This window comes from Hyaena hyaena, unplaced genomic scaffold (assembly GCF_003009895.1).
Source record: "Hyaena hyaena isolate Hyena2069 unplaced genomic scaffold, ASM300989v1 scaffold_39, whole genome shotgun sequence".
Classification (NCBI taxonomy): Eukaryota; Metazoa; Chordata; class Mammalia; order Carnivora; family Hyaenidae; genus Hyaena; species Hyaena hyaena.
The window spans coordinates 455,286-474,623 of record NW_024080671.1 but is presented as its reverse complement, the minus strand read 5'-3'; the positions used below and the strand labels follow the sequence as shown (position 1 = coordinate 474,623).

The following is a 19,338-nucleotide window of genomic DNA, read 5'->3' as shown; positions in this document are numbered from 1 at the left end:
ATCGAAGCTTAAAGCAAGCTCTTGATGCTTTCCTTGGGGGCTTCAGAAGAAATCAAAATGCATTCTTAGAGTGGTTGGATTTGTCTGAGAGCTGGACCTTAGGAAAGCAAAGGAACTCAACATTAAGCATTTCTGGGGACCTTCATTTACTCCGCACACTTGGTGTGCAGAACACCTTGGCTAAATTCAAGTGGACTGGCAAAGATGTGAGCTCAGAGGCGAAGTTCTCAGATAAGTGGTTATGTGTCAGAGTATGCCTGTCCCTGGCCATCATCCTTTCCCTGTTAGAATCTCGTGTCACTTCACCCTCTGTTAGACTCCACAGAACAGTTCAATGTTAGCTGAAGAGTTTAAGCCTTTTTCCTTTCTGGGATATTTACATTTTAACAACAACAACAAAAAACCTCTGTAGGTCACCCCACACTGTCAGAATGGCTTTTTATCAAAAAGACAGAGATACAAAGTGCTAGCAGGGTGTGGAGAAAAGAGAACCCTTGTGCACTGTTGGGGGGAAATGCAAACTGGCACAGCCACTGTGGAAAATGATACAGAGCTTCCTCAAAAAATTAGAAATAGAACTACCTGATGACCCAGAAATCCCACTCCTGGGTATTTATGCAAAAAAGAAAGGAAGGAAGGAAGGAAGGAAGGAAGGAAGGAAGGAAGGAAGAAAGAAGAAAGAAGGAAAGAAGGAAAGAAAGAAGGAAAGAAGGAAAGAAGGAAAGAAGGAAAGAAAAAACATTAACCCAAAAATATAATCTATACACCCGTGTTCATTGCAGCCTTATTTAAAATAGCAAAGACATGGAAACCATGTCCATTGGATGAATAGAGAAAAGTGTGTGTGTGTGTGTGTATGTGTGTGTGTGTGTGTATGTATACATATATGTGTGTATATGTGTATATACATGTGTGTGTGTGTGTGTGTGTGTGTATTCAGTGGAATGTTATTCAGGCGTTTAAAAAAAGGAAATCTCACCATTTGGGACAAAATGGATGGACCATGAGGGAATTATGGGAAGTGAGAGCCAGTGGTGAGTGAAATGGATGAAGGGGGTCAAAAGGTACAAGCGTGCAGCTCTAAAGTAAATAAGTCATGGGGGTGTCGTTTACAGCATGGTGGCTATAGTTAATAGTACGGTGTTGCATCGCTGGAAGTTGAAAAGAGACCTTCAAAGCTACCATCGCAGGAAAAACAATTTCATGACTGTACAGTGGTAGATGTTAAGACTCACCGTGGCGACCCTTTCACGGTGCAGCACATACAAATAACCGACCATCATGTTGTGCATCTAGAATTAATATAATGTCATATATGTCAGTTATACCTCAGTTACATTTTTTAAAAACTCTAAAGGGCAACTGGAAGTTATTTGTCCAAGCTTTTGGCTCAAATACCTCCTCGTTCCCCCTGCCACAAAGATGGGCCTTGAGATTTTCAGAGGGAGGATGTCAATAAAGGAAGACTTTGCATCTTAGAATGTTAGAGCTGGAAAATTACCGTAGCCCCCTCATGTTGGGAGAGAATGAACAGGTAGCCTCAAAGCCCGCAGATAACTCTGAGCCATGGCCAGAGCCACACAGTAGAGGGCAGACCTGAGCTTGACTCCGTGTCCTCAGCCCAGCCCTGCCAAACGGATATTCTTTTTTTTCTTTAATTTTTTTGAACATTTATTTATTATTGAGAAACAGAGAGAGACAGAGCATGTGCAGGGGAGGGGCAGAGAGAAGGGGAGACACAGACTCCAAAGCAGGCTTCAGGCTCTGAGCTGTCAACACAGAGCCCGATACGGGGCTCAAACCGATAAACTGCGAAATCATGACCTGAGCCGAAGTTGGACGCTTAAAGGACTGAGCCACCCAGGCGCCCCACCAAAAGGATATTCTTAAAACACTGCCTTTCCCCCCCCTTACAGCAAGGCTGAGCCTTAATTTACATGCCGTGTGATCCGCCTACTTTAAATGGGGCACCATTTCGTAGCTTTTAGCATAACCGTCACCCTAGTCAATTTGAGAACATTTTTCCTCACCCCAGAAGGAAGCCCCCATACCTCTTAAACCATCACCCCCTGCATCCCCAGCCAAGACAACCCTAATCTACTTTATGTCTTTCTAGATTTATCTCTTCTGGACATTGAAGTGGTGCTTGGTGACCATCTTCTCTCACTTACACATTAGAGCGTGTATTCATTTTCTTGTCTAATAATATTCCATCATGAGGACACTGTTTACCCCTATTCATCAGCTGATAGACATTTACATTGTTTCCACTTTTTTTTTTCCTTTGAGGGGAGAGAGAGGAGGAAGAGGAGGAGGAGCAGGGGAGGGGCAGAGGAAGAGGGAGAGAATCTTAAGCAGGCTCCATGCTCATCACAGAGCCCGGCACGGGACCTGATCTCACAACTGTGAGATCGTGACCTGAGCCAAAATCGAATCAGATGCTTAACTGACTGAGCCATCCAGGCACCCCTGTTTCCACCTTTTGGCTCTTAATGACATTGCTACGAACTTTTGTACACAGGTTTTTATGTGGCTGTACATTTTTGTTTCTCCTGGGTATATGCCTAGGAGTAGAATTTGGGGCTCATATGATACCTGTATGTTTAAGCTTTTTAAGGACTGCCAGACTGCTCTCCAAAGCCACGCCCCACAGTACATTCGCAGCAGCAGCACGGACGGTTCCAATTATCTGTCTTTTTGATTATAGTCATCCTAGGGAGTGTGAAGTGGTATCTCATTGTGGTTTTGATTAACACTGCTTTTTTTCCCTAAATATAATTTATTGTCAAGTTAACTAACACACAGTGTATACAGTGTGCTCTTGGCTTCGGGAATAGAGTCCCGTGATTCTTCCCTTACATACAGCACCCAGTGCTCATCCCAGAAAGTGCCCTCCTCAATGTCCGTCACCCATTTTCCCCTTCCCTGCACCCCTCAACACTGCTTTTAAAAAAATTTTTTAAGGTTTATTTATTTTTGAGACAGATAGAGCCTGAGCAAGGGAGGGACAGAGAGAGAGAGGGAGACACAGAATCTGAAGCAGGCTCCAGGCTCCGAGCTGCCGGCACAGAGCCTGACGCGGGGCTCGAACTCATGAACTGTGAGATCATGACCTGAGCCGAAGTCGGACGCTCAACCAACTGAGCCCCCCAGGCGCCCCAACACTGCCTTGTTTTTTTAAACATTATGCTCAGAAACCTCCAGCACCTACCCACCCCAACTGTAAGATCTTAGCTCTTTGGTGTGGTCCTCAACATTGGATTTTTTTTTTCTGCTCTTCCCCCTGGCAGATTAGGGTAGGTACATTTTAGCCTGAAGTTTTTATTATACAGTAAACCCATTTAATAACTTGTAACAAAGATGTCCATTGCGATTTTTATTTAAAAAGATGTCTCTCTTGCCTAATCTCGAAGATCTTATTCTAATAATGCTTTTGGTTCTTCTACTAATTCCTTGAATTCAGTGCTGTCTGTACACTTATATTAATCCAGACCCTTGTTGTGAAAATCCTTTACTTAAATGCTTTTCGGATTTATCCCACCCCCCACCCCCGGCCTTGAGTCTCCTTATAAACAAAAATAACATAGGTTGGCTCAATGGTGTGATTGGCTGTTCACGCTTCCAGAATATTGTCAGACCATCTTCCATCCAAAACGTCCTCTTTCAGGACACCTGGGTGACTCCGTTGGTGGGGCGTCAGACTCTTGATTTCAGCTCCGGTCATGGTCTTGTGGTTCATTGGGTCGAGCCCCCAAGATCCTCTCCACGCTGACAAGGCAGAGCCTGCTTGGGATTCTCTCTCTCTCTCTCTCTGTCTCTCTCTCTCTCTCCATCTCTCTTTGCCCCCCACCCCACCCTGCACTCTTGCCCTCTCTCTCTTTCTCTCAAAATAAATAAACGTTTAAAAAAAAAAGTCCTCCCCCCTTTAGGAGGCTGCACCAGTTTACATTCCCACCAACAGTGTAGGAGGGTGCCCCTTTCTCCACATCCTCGCCAGCATCACACGTTCTCTGATTTGCTCATTTTAGCCACTCCGACTGGCGTGAGGTGGTATCTCAGTGTCGTGTTGATTTGTATTTCCCTGATGAGGAGGGATGCTGAGCATCGTTTCATGTGTCTGTTGGCCATCTGGATGTCCTCTTTGGAGAAGTGTCTGTTCATGTCTTCTGCCCATTTCTTCACTGGGTTGTTTGTTTTTCGGGCGTGTAGTTTGGTGAGTTCCTTATAGATTCTGGATATTAACCCTTTATCTGATATGTCATTTGCAACTATCTTTTCCCATTCCGTTGGTTGCCTATTAATTTTCTGGGTTGTTTCCTTGGCTGTGCAGAAGCTTTTAATCTTGATGAGGTCCCAACAGTTTATTTTTGCTCTTGATTCCCTTGCTTTTGGGGATGTGTCAAGTAAGAAGTTGCTGCGGTGGAGGTCAAGGAGGTTGTTTCCTGCTTTCTCCTCTAGGGTGTTGATAGTTTCCTGTCTCACGTTCAGGTCCTTTATCCATTTTGAGTTTATTTTTGTGCATGGTGTGAGAAAATGATCTAGTTTCATTCTTCTGCATGTTGCTGTCCAGTTCTCCCAACACCATCTGTTAAAAAGGCTGTCTTTTTTCCATTGGATATTCTTTCCTGCTTTGTCAAAGATCAGTTGGCTGTATACTTTTGGGTCCACTTCTGAGTTCTCAATTCTGTTCCATTGGTCTATGTGTCTGTTTTTGTGCCAATACCATACTGTCTTGATGATGACAGCTTTGTAGTAGAGGCTAAAGTCTGGGATGGTGATACCTCCCGTTTTGGTTTTATTTTTCACTATTACTTTGGCTATTCGGGGTCTTTTGTGGTTCCATACAAATTTTAGGATAGTTTGTTCTAGTTTTGAGAAGTATGCTGGTGCAATTTTGATTGGAATTGCATTGAATGTGTAGAGTGCTTTGGGTAGTAATGACATCTTAACTATATTTATTCTTCCTATCCATGAGCATGGAATGTTTTTCCATTTCTTTGTGTCTTCTTCCATTTCCTTCATAAGTTTTCTATAGTTTTCATCATATAGATCTCTTGTATCCTTAGTTAGGTTTATTCCTAGGTATTTTATGGGTTTCTGTGCAATTATGAATGGGATCAGCTTCTTGATTTCTCTTTCTGTTGCTTCATTGTTGGCGTATAAAAACGCAACCGATTTCTGTACATTGATTTTGTACCCTGCAACTATGCTGAATTCTTGGATCAGTTCTAGTAGGCTTCTGGTGGAGTCTGTCGGGTTTTCTATGTAGAGTATCATGTCGTCTGCGAAAAGTGAAAGTTTGACTTCCTCTTTGCCAATTCTGATGCCTTTGATTTCCTTTTGTTGTCTGATGGCTGATGCTAGGGCTTCCAGCACTATGTTAAACAGCAGTGGTGAGAGTGGACATCCCTGTCGTGTTCCTGATCTCAGGCGGAAAGCTCTCAGTTTTTCAATAGGGGTAGTTTCTAAACGGGTCTTTCTCCCCCTACCCCCCGACCTCCTGTTCTCCAGCTTGACATGACGGGCCAGCCGTGTGTAACCACCTGCAGGAAGGCTAAGACATGAGGGCCTTTCACAGTAGGAAGATTTATTTCCCTCAACATCTGCTAAGCTGTTCCTCCCCCTCGCCATCAGGTGGCACTGTAGTCGCAGTGTTTTCAGACGCCCTTTCCAGGCGGGGTTTCACCTGCCCTTCATTCCTTGCCAGGTCTGTGTGCCCTCTCTATCAACCATTCCAATTCTTACGTGGCCTATCCTGGAAGCCTGACCACGGGCGAGATTGTGCTTTATGACGGACACTCCCTGGTGAGTTGGCAGGGGCGAGGTGTGGAGGGAGAAGCAGTCCTGGGCGAGGTTGTGCGGGCCACAGCGGTGGGGCGTGGAGAAGGTAATGACCTGCGGCCCCTTGTCAGACTGCAGGTGTCACACTGTGCCCTGTCACAGGCAGCGACAGTGCGCAGGTGTTTCACCTCCCCGCCCCCCGCTCTCCGAGGCTTCACAGAGCAGGGCACGATCACTGCGGGAAGTCGCCTATAGCCGCGTCAAGGCGTGCGGCTGGCTGTCCACCTTCCCAAGGGCAGGAGACAGGGTACAGATGGAGGGGCCCTGGGGGCAGAATCTAGGCACGCTCAGAAAGGATGTACAGCTTCTGGGCAAGTGGCCTGTGGAAAGAGAGAGACAGGGCGCCCAGCAGATGCGGGAGGGGGTCGGGGAAGGAGAGAGAGGAGAGGGCTCTTCCCCGGTGTCAGTACCCATTTTCCCTGGTTACCAACAGAAGCCAGTGTGCACGGTTGCTGCCCACGAGGGGGCGCTGGCCGCCATCGCCTTCAATGCCTTGGGCTCCAAACTGGCGAGCGCATCTGAAAAGGTGAGTTCAGGAGCCCTGTGTCCATGGGGCTGTCTGGTCAAGGCTCCGCAGGAAGGCTCCCCCAGGGCCATAGATCTGAGTAGACGAGACCACCGACAGGACTGACTGGTCTCTGGGCCCACCCGGAATCCATTTCCGAGGGGAATCTCTAACCCTCGTGGGCCACATAGACAGATACGTGTATGAATTCAGCAGCCCAAAGAGGAGACGAGGTGTTGGGCCCAGAAGCTTGTGATCTGATTGAGAAGTGTGCGTGCACACCATTCCTCGATGCAAGTAGATTCTGCGTTTCATGATCAGTGCCGACAAGCTGTGCCTTTCAGTGGAAGAAATGGATCTCTTCTGACCGGAATGGTCAGGGAAGGCGATCAAGTTGATTTCAGATGCCGCGAAGCACGAGTGTTTTTTGACAGGCAGAGGCACACAGAGCCTTGGAGGGTGGGGGTGGGGAGAGAAGAGGGACCCTAACGTGCCGAGAATCGCTTCTCTGGCAACATACAAACAACACCCCTCTATGTCACCACTTCGTGCCTCCTCCTCAGCGACAGGTGTCCCACGCCAGTAAAACAAGCCCCCCTCTGAAGGGACGTCTCCATCTGAGGCCATTAATGCTACGAACTACCCACCTGCTTTCTTTCTCAGGGCACCGTCATCCGGGTGTTCTCCGTACCTGATGGGCGAAAGCTCTACGAGTTTCGGAGAGGAATGAAAAGGTCTGTGCTCACCGTGAAGCCCTTACAGCACCCACCGGAGTCACCGTGCAGGGCAGGCAGCCACTAGGGCAAGCACAGAGGGTGGCCCTGTGCCCCCCTCTTCCCCAGAGCAGATATAACTGTGCTTTTGCGGTTAACTGCCTTAAACGCCGTGCTGGGTGCTTACACCCAACAGCATGGCTGCCGGGGTTTCTTGTTTTTTTGTTTACTCTGAGATAGAGAAGGGGGGGCAGACAGAGAGGGAGAGAGAAAATCCCAAGCAGGCTCCACGCGGTCAGTGCAGAGCCCGACGTGGGGCTCCATCCTACGAACCATGAGATCATGACCTGAGCAGAAATCAAGAGTCAGACACGTAACTGACAGAGCCACCCAGGCGCCCCATGGCTACTGTTTTAACACAGGACTTCAGCCATCAGAGCCCTTTTTTGAGGTGTGCGAGGGCAGCTTGCAAAGGAGAAATAAGCGGGCAAGCAAATCACCATCCTAAAGCGATGTGTAAGCGAACGGGCGGGGATCCTATGGGCTGCAGCGTTTGCGGCCAGATCTGTGCAGGGAAGAGCTGGAAAACCGAGATGCCAGAAAGGGCGGTGCCTCGTTTCTTCTTGCCGGAGCCTGAGACCCTTTACGAAGCCCCCCATCATTAATTTCTAAACATGAGTGATGCGAGGTCGAGGAGGCTTTCCAGGACACGTTAGTTCTCTCGTGAAGCTGGGTTTTGAACTAGAAAGCGACCACCCTCATCCTTCTTTACGTCGCTGTGTTCCTAGGTACGTGACAATCAGCTCCCTGGTTTTTAGCATGGACTCACAGTTCCTCTGTGCCTCAAGCAACACCGAGACCGTGCACATCTTCAAGCTGGAGCACCTCACCAACAGGTAGGTAAGCGCCAGGCATAAACTAGCCATTCGGCTGAAGGAGCCGGGCCCTGTTGGGTCCGCACCACGGCCGTCCGCAGAAGTGACTCTCTCTGAGTGCCGTGCGCTCGGCTTTACGTGCCGCGTCTCCACCGCAGTGGCGGGCCGACGCTGGCAGGCCCCCGGGGGTGTGATGCACAGAAGCCCAGAGCCTGGGGGCACCGTCCCGAGTCACACCCCGCCTCTGCCCCCGACGCGCTCTGAGACCCAGGCTGGTGACTTCTGCTTTCTGTGCTTTAGTATAAAATACTCATTGATGCGTCTGGGCCTGGTTGGGAGGGTCACGTAAGTTCCTTGACCTAAAGTGTGCCGTGTCGTGCCTGGCACAGTGGGCGCTAGGAAGTATTCGGCAGCAGAGCTGTCGATACGGTGACATACGAATCCCTGTCATCACGCCCGCTCAGTGCCTGCGACTGCCCCTGTGACGGGAGCACTGAGGCAGGCGGAGAGGAGCACGTCGTAACCTGAGGCCAGGGGTGAGTGTGCCGGCTTCCTCCTGCTGCTCTAACCAGTTACCACGTGCTCGGTGGCTTAAAGCAGCAGGTTCTTTATCTCACCGGTCCGGGCTGGCATGGCCGAGTTCTCCATCTGGGGTCTCACAGGCAGAGATCCAGGGGCCGCCCGGCCACACTCGTATTGGAGGTCAGAGCCGTCTTCCAAACTCGGTCCTGCCCCAGGCCAGAACTCAGGTCCCTGCGGTTGTAAGAGTGGGGTCCCTGCGTCCTTGGTGGCTCTCCGCTCGAGAGGCCACCTGCATCCCTTCCCACGTGGCCTTCAACCCGGCAACGTTGCGCTGGTTCCTTCCTGCGCTTTGGCTTCTCCAAGTCTTCCTCGGCTCTCCTGGCCTGCCACCTGTCGGAGATTGCTGCTTTTTAAAAAATGTTTATATTTGAGAGAAAGTGCGAGAGGGGGAGGGGCAGAGAAGGGAGACAGGATCCGAAGCGGGCTCTGTGCCGGCAGCAGAGAGCCCGATGCGAGGCTCAAGCTCACAAACCATGAGATCGTGACCTGAGCTGAAGGAGGACGCTTAACCGACGGAGCCACCCACGTGCCCTGAAACCTCTCTGCTTTTAAGTGGTCGTGTGATTAGGTCAATCCCAAGTCTCGCAGACTTCCTCCTCGGTCCCCCGCAGTAGTCCGGGAAGGGAGGGGTAGAGGCACTTCCCTCTTAGCAGAGGCGGCTGGGGTCAGAGAAGCTCAATGAGTTGCTCAAAAGCGGCCCCTGTGTCCAAGTCCCAGGGTCCACATGTAGGCACCACCTTTTACACCCTGCCGGCTTCTGGAGCTGCTCCAGAGTGGGAACTCCCGAGGTCTCTAGAAAAGTCCCCTCCGAGCACTTACTTCCACGCCAGGCTTCACGACTGTACCAAGGGAGGCCCTTCTGTGATTAAAAGAACTCTTCTCCTGATGTGGTAGAACGTCTATGAGAAAACTCATTTTCCACCCAGTCGGCAAGTCCCTGGGCTTGGTTACTGACGTGCAGTGCAGCCCGTATCCGTCTGACGCCGTACCGGTTATGGTCACGTGCATGTTGGTTGGTGTGTGCCTGCTGGATGCAGCATCTGGCGTCAGTCTTCTCTGCTCTGACTCCAGCCGAGTGAGTGGGTGCCAAGGATTCTCCAGGCCCGGGTCTGTCATCCCTTTACAGTCTAGCGCGGCACCCCTCCTCTGGAACCCTCTGCCGCCACTGCGTCTGAAACCCTGTGGCTGCTCCCTTCTCACTCCTCAGTGTTCCTCGAGCCCCGCAGACACCCACCCCTGCTTGGACACATCCCTAAGCGGTTCTGTCCTGTAGTTCTCCAAACTCTGCAGGTTCCCCCCAGAGCTTTCACCTATTTTCTAGACTTTTCTATCGCTTCTCAGACAGCTTCTAAAAATGGAAGCCCAGGGCGCCTGGGTGGCTCCGTCAGTTGAGCGTCCGACTCTTGATTCCAGCTCAGTTCATGATCTCACCGTTCGTGGGTTCGAGCCCCGCATCTGGCTCTATGCTGACAGTGAGGAGCCTGCTTGAGAGTCTCTCTCTCAAAATAAATAAACACTTAAAAAAAAATTAAAATACGGGCCTAGATCTCTCTGGGAGGTTTGTTTTTATTTATTTTTTTTATTTTAGAGAGAGCACACAAGCAGGGGAGAGGGACAGAGAGAGAGAGAGAGAGAGAGAATCCCAAGCAGGCTCCACACTCAGCGTGGAGCCCAAAGGGGGCTCCATCCCATGACCCTGGGATCATGACCTGAGCCAAAATCAAGAGGCAGATGGTCCACTGACTGGGCCCCCAGGAACCCCCTCAGGAGCTTTAATTCAGCATCTGTTGCAGCAGGTTGGAGGACAGGAGGGCAGCTGGGCGGCCAGGGTGACCTTCTATCCTGAGGCGCCATCACACAGTGACCCTTGTCTTCATCTGAGTTCATTATTGGTGCTTCAGACAGGAAGTTGCCATCTGAACTCGTTTCCCTGTCCAGGCTCTCCTGTTTCCGTCCATGAGCTCGGATAGCTGGGAACAGCACCTCCCCCCCGCCCCCAAGTGGCTCTTGACCTTCCCCTTGGCCGACAATGAAGTATGCCCTGCAGAGATAGCCCGCATGGGCTTCTGCAGCCCCACGGCTCTGGCCACGGCCCTGAACCAAGTCTGTAACGTCTTCCCGTGGCTCCGTTGTCCTGCTTCAGTCTCGCTCCTTCCAGCCCCTTCTTACCAGTCCATCCTGTATCTTCTCAACGGACTGGTTTCCTGCAAGTGCTCCTTCGAACCTGACCCTCCCTCCTCAGAAACCTCCTCCCCCCTTTATCTCTGGGAATGGAGTCCCAGCTCCTCCAGCCCGGCATTCAAGGCTCTGCTGGGTGCCGGCACCTTACCCACTGTGGTGGCCACACGGGCTTGGCGGTGGCTCTGGAGGGGTCGCTCCCCTGCCTCTTCATCCGTGGGGCCTTCCTCCCGCCCACCCACCCCGCCGCCAGAGCCCAGCCCGGTGCCCAGCACCACACAGACAGCGCCGCCTGGAACAGCACTTGCTGTGTGCGGCCCACAGTGTGAGCCGCTCTGCGGGTGTCCCCTGCTCAGCACTCATAGCGGCCCCACCAGGTGATGAGTTAGTCCACTGAGCTTGCCCCCACTTGCCAGAGAGGAAAGTGGGGACCGGGAGGGAAGGCAGCTCCTTGCTCCCCGACCTCTGTGGGTCCCGGAGGAGCACCCTTCCTGAGACACCTCGAGTCGTCTTCCTTTCGTGAGGCACCTCGCATCTTCCGTCTCTGTGCTGTGTCTGCGCAGGGAAGGGGGTTGGGACCTGGGTCGTAGGCCCTTTGTGAAGCTGGCACGGAGCTCTAGGGCAAGCGGGGCAGGTCTGTTTTGATGCTCAGGGTCACAGGGTAACAGCGGAACCCCTAAAGGGGTCCCTCCATTTCCGACGGGAACATCAAGGCCCAGAAAGGTCTGTCCCAAGGCCACCCAGCCGGTGGGTAACAGAGTGAGAAATAACCCCCGGTGCTTCTGAGCTCCAGCCCGGGTTCCCCGCCAGGCTCTGGGCTGTAGACGAGTGGCCCCTCGGCAGGTGCTCCCAGGAGCACGCAGCCACCGTGCTCCCTGATGTGCTGCCCAGTGCACAGACCACAGACGCGGGGGCCTGCCCCCACCCGGGATGGAGCCAGAGGACTGCAGGGGGTGCAGCGGGTCCCCTTGAGTTCTCTCTGCCACCACGGCCGACCGGGGATCAGGGTGGCTCCAGGGCTGTCATCACACGCCGCCCAGAGCATCCCGCCTGGAGGTTTGCTTCCCACTCCGTCTGGCTGGGGAGGCCCTGATGCTGAGATCGCGGTGTCCTTCTGTGGGCCCGAGCCAGGCTTGAGCATAGCTTTCAGTGTCCAGATTATTGATCCCACCTCCTGCCCTGGCCTAGCCCCCTTTCCAGCAACCTGGAGGCCAGACTAATCACCGCGCGGAACTCTTTTAATGTAGGGAAGTGGTCGCACTGGGCACCGCTTAACAGCTTCGCAGCGGTCCTTCCAAGGACAAAGGAGCACTCGCTGCCCTCTCAGAATTGCCGGAATAGTATGTCCCGAGCTGTTCCCAGTGGGCGGAACATTATGCTAAAGGCACAGTCCCTTCCTGCCGCGGTGAGCGAGCTCCTGGCGCGGTGCCCACGCCCCCACACCTGTGCCTTGCTCCCGCAGCCGACCCGAGGAGCCCTCCACCTGGACCGGCTACATGGGGAAGATGTTCATGGCTGCTTCCAACTACCTCCCCGCCCAGGTGTCAGACATGATGAACCAGGACAGGGCCTTTGCCACCGGGCGTTTGCACTTCTCCGGTCAGAGGAACATCTGCACCCTCTCCACGTACGTATGGCCCTGCCCGCTGTCAGCAGACACGACCTTCCATCTGCCCCAAAGCACACGAATACCCAAACACGCGCCAGGGGAAAAGGAAGGAGGAAGAAGGGCCGCGGGTGTCCACCGCCCTTCCCGCCCCTCCCCCCCCATGTCACGTGTGCTTTGGGGGGCAGCCATGGGAACTTGAACCTCATGGTTCTCCCAACGCCATCTTGAAAACAACTCCCGTCCTAAGTAAACTGTAAAAAGGCCCTGCTTCTGTACGTTCCGACACCTCTGGGGTCGACAGTTTATCTACAGAGTTTAAAGGAGTTTGTTAAAGGACGTGAAGACTTTTTAAAACTTCATAAAACGAGCCAGCCGATGTTGCCCTTTGTCCTGTCCGTCACAGTTAAAGGCAGTAGCACGCGGCAGCCAGAGGCCGTGTCCCCCTCAGGCCCGCCGATGACTCCGCGCGGTCCCTTTCCACAGAGTGGCACGCGCACGCATCCTTCTGTGTCATCCACACAGTTATTTTCCAAGATGAGAAATAATCCCCGAGGTGGATCCCTAAGTCACAATACAAAGAAGTAGCCAGAAACCCAGGGCCTGGGGCCAGCGGGCCACGTAAAGGTTTTCGGGCAGCAGGGGTGCGGGAGGCTGTGTCACGTGAGGCCGGCCCGCGGCCCATCTTTGTTGTGGTCACAGCACGTGTTTTTCTTGGCTCCTAGGATCCAGAAACTGCCGAGGCTCCTGGTCGCGTCTTCCGACGGACACCTTTACATCTACAATCTGGACCCTCAGGACGGAGGAGACTGTGTCTTAATCAAGACCCACAGGTGAAGAGACTGGTTTTCAAAAAGCCTCTTTAAGAGCTGGTGGTGTGGAGCCATCACGTGGCCCAGAACGACACGCTTCAGTAGCCTGCTTGCCCCTCTTCTTCGGGGTTCTCCGGGGCACCCCTCCAGCGGACAACCGCTCTTCACTGGGCTCCGCGCCGGGCGCCCTCGCCACGCTGTAGGCTTCTGGAAAAGCGCGGGGATGTGTACCGTGCACTTGAAGAAGCGAGTCTCTTCCGCGGTCTTTCCCCCTTGTACGTTTCCTCCTATATACTGGGAGCTCCGAAACGCAGACCAAAGTGAACTGAAAAGTTCTCTTGACATCTGTGACCTCTTGACAAGGCAGCCTCTTCCTGCTGTGACAGGACACCACCACGACCCCTTTCCCTGGCCCATGGAGCCCCCCTTTTGGGGGCGAGTCTCAGCGTCCTGGCCAGATTGAGCCAGGAAGAGCAGAGCGCCAGTGAGCATAAGAGAAAGGGGTCGTTGTGAGGTTGCGTAATTGACCCCAGCAGTTCAAGGGCCCTTTTTAGGTCATGTGACCCAGCAGTGTACTCATCAGTCCATTTGTTTTTTAGAGTTTATTTTGAGAGAGAGTGAGCACGCGAGCCAGGGAGGGGGGAGAGAGAGAGAGAGAGAATCCCAAGCCAGCTCTGCACTGTCAGCGCAGAGCCCGACGCGGGGCTCAGACCCATAAACCATGAGCGTGCGAAACCAAGAGTCAGACACTCAACCGCCGGAGCCACCCAGGGGCCCCCAGTAGGTCCATACTTGAAACTCACGTGGGCAAGCCTGAGCTTCCTCATGCTTTTCCTTCTGGAAGTATCCCGCATATGTGATGATCTCTTTTTTTTCTTTCTCCCCCTCCCCTTGATTGCTGCCATTAGTTTGCTTAGCTCAGGAACAACCGAAGAAAATAAAGAAAATGACCTCAGACCTCCATTACCTCAGTCTTACGCAGCAACGGTAGCCAGACCAAGTACATCTTCTGCCTCCACTGTTCCCGGTGAGTGGATGTGGGGGCCCGGCTGGGGCGCCCCGGGGGCCATTTCTGCCCGCAGCTCTTCTGTGTTCATGGTCACCTGTGAACGGAGCGCTGTCCCCGAACCCCTTCCTTCCTCCCAGGCATGGCCACAAGAATAGCCTTTAACCTCAGGCCCCTAAGCCTGGCAGGCACAGCCCCAAATGGTCATCTCCCTAACGCGTAACATCAAGGCTTCAACTCTGAGAATTGCAACTGAGTGGAAGGTTGGAGGCGCCTGGGGTGGAGGGGTGGGCGAGGTCAGCGCATCCAGAGGCTTCGGGACCCTAAAGGATGGGGATTGTGACCCACCTGAAGCACAGTCTCTCCGTGCAGAAGGCAAAGGTGGCCCCCGTGGTTTCCCTGGAGGCCGCCTGGGGTCAGAGCGTTAGGACAGACCGTGGGGCCTCCCTCATGTCTCATTCTTGGTTTCCAGGCTATTCTGAGGACGGCGGGGCCCTCCGAGGAGAGCTTATTCCTGAACACGAGTTTGCGACGGGACCAGTGTGTCTTGATGACGAGAATGAATTCCCCCCTGTGAGCATTAGGAATCCCTAAGAGAGCGGCTCAGTCTGTGAGGGCTTCGAGGGAAGCCTTCACCTCGCGCAGGAGGCGAAGTCACGTTCCCCGTGGTCCAGTCCTGTAACCGCTAACCTCCTCCCTACTGCTCAGAAAGCCATAGACGGTGTCCGCGCTGTGTGCTTCAGGCCCCGTAGACCAGCCCTCGGGTGTCAGGCTTAAACACGGCAGCCTTAAAATAACCGGATACTAACCCAGGGGGTCTCATAGGCCCCTCTGCACCCCGGGGCCTGGAATCACCTTGGCTTTCTTAGCACTAGCTCTGCTGCTCGCAAGGCAGGGACTCACGCATAAACTTCCTGAGGCACTTAAGGACGTTCCTGCAGCATCGTCTCCGGACGATGATCTACAGGCGAGCCAGACCCTCACCCTCCTCCGGCTCATGGGAGCTGACCCCAGGCCCCCAGCAGCCGTGTGGAGCGGTGAAGCTCCGGGGGAGAGCTCCCTCGCGGTTCCCTGTGCCCTGCTTCAGCTGTTCTTGTAGCAAGAGCCCTTGGTGCTGGCTGGGTGCAAAACTTGGCTTCTCCCAGCATCCTTTACTAGAGCAAGGACCCCCCCCCTCCAGGGCCCCCAGGGTCTCCTTAACTTCCAATGCTCAGACTTTCATTGAGAGCAGTGCACACAGCGCTCTTGTGAGCATCAGCTAGAGAATGGCATGGAGGCTGAACCCGAACTCACTTAGCAGCAGAAGCCATGTGTGGGTCATGACCTTTAGTCAACTGAGTGACCCCCAGCAGAGCCAGAGAGCAGTAGCCACATGGGCTTCAGCTCAGAGCCCGTTAGGTCTCGGAATAGAATGTTTTCTCCAGGTCTTTTTACGTCCGTGGAAATTGCATTTGCAAAAGGATGAAATGCAAGTCTGGCTTCTTTCTTGTACAAATTCCAGGACAATCTGGAGAGCCCAGTCTGCTTAAAAAAAAAAAAAGCCTGTTTTGGGTCCCTCTTTGCGTGATTAGAGGGCTGGCTTTGCGATTTCCCATAAAGGCGCTATAGATTGCAGCTTGAAGTTTACATTCTGGGCTTTAATCGGCACATTGCCAAATACAGTGCCAACAAGTAGTTTATATTTTAAGCGCGGGGAGCGGCGGTTCTTAAAAATACCAGTTCTCAGCATAGAAACAACTGCTGGCTTGCTGCTTCCTGATAAACAGTGGTTTTGCCTTCGGGTTCTCCTGCCTAGACTAGCCATAACGGGGGTTCTTCCATCCCCACCAAGAGCAGGTGGTCTTTTCCCCGCAGCTGTGTCCTCTAGGAACCAGAATGGATCAGATGCCATGGGGATAAATGTGTCCCCACTCCTCCCTCCCCACCCCCCACGTCCATGTTGGGAGCATTCACTCATTATGTTCTAGGTCAGTGGTTTTGCTGAAAGTCTGTGACGGCTACGAAAGATTATTAGATCATTAATTAGTAATCCTCGTACTTACAGAATTGGGGTACTAAAGACTTTGGCGTGGAGGGGATGGTCCCCTGCCAAAGAAAGCCTGCGTAAAATAATAGGTACACCGTGCAGATCATTTGCTTGGAGCTTTAAAAAAAAAAAAATGGAGATGCTTAAAAACTAATGCTAGAACTTATCAAGAGGCCTGTTCACCTAGACGCTAACCCGGAAGCTGGTATGAGCCGCTGTCTTGTCTTCCTCTTAAATGAGTGAAACTTGGTTTAAATTGCATCCGGGATTTTTATTTACACACAAGGAAGGCTTCCCGCCAGCAGTGCTGATCACTGAGGGAGGCCCCTGTGAGGCCCTAGAGCTGGTGGGTGGGGGTTCTAGAAGCCCCGCAGACCCCAGCCCTGCCCTCCAGCCTAGAGGCGGACGGCGAGGAGAGGGCCATGCTTCTGTGAGCTCCCGACGTCCTAGCCGACAGCCTTCTCCACCCCACCGCCCCAGGACCAAGGGCGTGGGTGCCACTGGGAAGCCCTCTTCACATGGCCCATCTCACTCACGCCCTTATGGGCAACGATTCCCAACTGGAGAGACGATCCTGGATGACTCCTCACCCCCCTCGCCTTTACTCTGTCATCAGCTTGCCTGGTACAGGTATTTGTCCAGAATTCACATCTCCGCCCACATCCCTTGAGACATTCCGGAGCTGTGGAAGGATCTTGGAGCCTCCATTTGGTTAAAACCACTTTTCTCTCTCAGTTAAAAATATGGCCTTGCCTGGATAATCCCATGAGGCGCTCCCTGGGCCTACAGAACCACAGGTCATTGTGAGTGGGTCTTTTTTTTTTTTTTTCCCCCTAAGTATACTCACGCTTCCCTGGACATGATCACTCTTATCTCCCTGGGATTTACTTGGCTCCATAAACAATGAAAGGAAAGAGAATTGCTCACTTCTGGTACCTTAGACGCCATATTCAGGAAGATAAGCAGCTTTTGTCTCCACAACATGCTGGCCTTTACAAGTCCGCATATTTTCTGACACTAGTCTTGCTCTGGTGAGCAAGAGTAAACGAATTGGGACCAAGGGTATTTACTGACTTTAATAGTGACGTAGCAGTCTGTGTTTACAAGTAAGATGAGCCTTTAAAAAAAAAACATGCAATATACACATAAACATACACACATATTCTACATACCGTTAGTATTTTTTTGAGACCGTGCCATACTCGTCTATACCTAAATAAGATGGGTGGATTTTCTGTGGCCATGAGTGAGGGTCAGTGCGTGGACTCCGCGGCGCCCAGCCTCCCCATGCTGACCCCACACAGGCACAGACCTGTCGATAACGCAGCCCGCCTAACAGCCTCTTCCTGGAAAGAGTTAAGGCCATTCTGTTTTGATTTTGGTAGATAATCTTGTGCCGTGGAAGTCAGAAGGGCAAAACGAAGCAGTCATGATGAGAAGCGCAACTCAGAAATCAGGACACCCCCCTGTCAGGTGGTTGTGGAGAGAACGAGGAAGGTGGAAGAATGGAGTACGATTGTGTGCGCAGAAAAGGGGGGCAGGAATCCACAGGACTCGGTCCGCTGCTCACCAAACTCCTCCGCCCCGGTTTCCAGTGGGGACGGGAGAGACTGTATACACATCCTGCGCTCTGAAACATGTTACAGCCCTAGCGGCAATGCTCACTAACCACGTTGGTCTATAACCGGAACTTTATATGAAAAAGGGCATCCTTTTTAAATGTATGCCATGTAAAAAAAATGTACGTATAGGAAAAGCTCTTTGAATTGTATTTCTTGTATATGACATAGAGAGAGACTGTTTTTAGCCAGGCAAAGTATTTTTGCAGTGATGGGAATAAATCCTTTATTACCTTGGAGTCCCATTTTGGACCTTATAATAAAATCATGGCAATGCATTTTTGAGGTTTTAAATGTTTATTTCTACCCGGTTTTTAGGAAGCAGAAGGAATGCTTACAATCTTCAAAATACAATTACTTGATCTCTAAGAGGGGGCAAGGGGAGGCAGGTAGCGCTACGTATTTAATCCGCGGGCTCTCCTGCTCAGAGACCTGGAAACGTCTAACTTTGTCTAGTCTGCACTTTTGCTACTCAGGGCATTTTCCCCCGCAGGAAATGGAGCCCGGAAATGGAGCATCTCTGGCAACTACTGAGTCAGAATCTGCACCTCCACGGAGTCCCAGGTAACACGTATGCATATTACAGATGGAGAAGGGCTGCCCTAGATCTCAGCTGGGATGAATTCATGCTAAAGTGACCAGCAAAACTGGGTACATAAGAAAGGAAACTAAAATGCATTCAGTGCCTCTTCTGTGTCACGTGACGTGGCAGGTATTTGCATATATTCCTCTTTCGGTCCTCAGAACAAGCCGGGTTAGAAGCTGGGACTTGAACCTGACCTAACTCCAAAGCCCCAAGTGCTTTCCACTTCAGCTCAGCACAGCTGTCCCTGCCCCCTACCCCGCCCATGCAGAAAGGACTGTGGGAGGTGCAAAACCATGGCTTTGAAACAAAATTCTGAGCCTTAAACTTAAAGCTTAAGTGTAAAGAGGGTGAAGGCTTGGGGGGTGTGAGCCTGCCCCCGTCACTTTCCTCAAGCCTCTGCTCGTGGGAACGCGGGTCTGTCAGGTGGCTGGGCAGCGGCAGGCCTTCTGGTGGGGATCGCAGCAGGGAGTCACCGAAGGGTCCCGAGTGTAATCCGCCCTGGAGGTCTTGTCACCAGCAACGTCCAGAAGAATGCCCGCCAGAGCCTCTCTGACCTCAGGCAACACGCGCTGGTACTCGGCACTGCCTCGTTCTAGAGGCTCCGCTTCTGCGGCATCGTCTTCGAGGTTGAAAATAAGGGGGGGCTCGTGACGCCGCGTGGGCCCCACCTTGCCGTCACAGGCTTTGGCTCCGCCTAGAGGGGGGACGACAAACACCCCATCAGACCTAACTTTGGCCCTGTGACCATGGGATTCCAGCCGCTCATCCCAGGGACGGACATTCCTATGGTCCAGAATGATTTAGAACTTCTCCCCCTGAGACCCGCCCTCAGAGCCTGCACAGCGGCCGGTCGAGTTATCTCCCATCTCCACCCTTGGGGAGTAAATTCAATTTTTTGCCCTGAAAATTCATTTCTGGAATACGAAAGACACAAGTTGGTGGACTGGGCGGGAAGGCAAGGCGAGTAATGTCACTTCGGGTTGTTGTTG

General features: G+C 52.3%; 2 protein-coding genes across 6 annotated transcripts in view; one reads left to right on the top strand and one right to left on the bottom strand.

Moving 5' to 3' along the window:
* WIPI1 (WD repeat domain, phosphoinositide interacting 1) overlaps positions 1-18,041 on the top strand; it is a 34,255-nt gene extending 16,214 nt beyond the window's left edge. Inside the window, exons 5-13 of the mRNA XM_039229785.1 lie at positions 5,708-5,805; positions 6,275-6,367; positions 7,010-7,080; positions 7,848-7,955; positions 12,157-12,321; positions 13,026-13,133; positions 14,021-14,139; positions 14,591-14,691; positions 17,530-18,041. Coding sequence (XP_039085716.1) covers positions 5,708-5,805; positions 6,275-6,367; positions 7,010-7,080; positions 7,848-7,955; positions 12,157-12,321; positions 13,026-13,133; positions 14,021-14,139; positions 14,591-14,691; positions 17,530-17,577 — 911 coding nt within the window. The 3' untranslated portion in view covers positions 17,578-18,041. The remainder of the gene's footprint in view (positions 1-5,707; positions 5,806-6,274; positions 6,368-7,009; positions 7,081-7,847; positions 7,956-12,156; positions 12,322-13,025; positions 13,134-14,020; positions 14,140-14,590; positions 14,692-17,529) is intronic.
* A 6-nt stretch (positions 18,042-18,047) lies between these two features.
* ARSG (arylsulfatase G) overlaps positions 18,048-19,338 on the bottom strand; it is an 86,255-nt gene continuing 84,964 nt past the window's right edge. For all 5 annotated transcript variants that reach the window (XM_039229780.1, XM_039229783.1, XM_039229781.1 and 2 more), the window contains one exon: positions 18,048-19,043. In XM_039229780.1, coding sequence (XP_039085711.1) covers positions 18,769-19,043 — 275 coding nt within the window. In that variant the 3' untranslated portion in view covers positions 18,048-18,768. The remainder of the gene's footprint in view (positions 19,044-19,338) is intronic.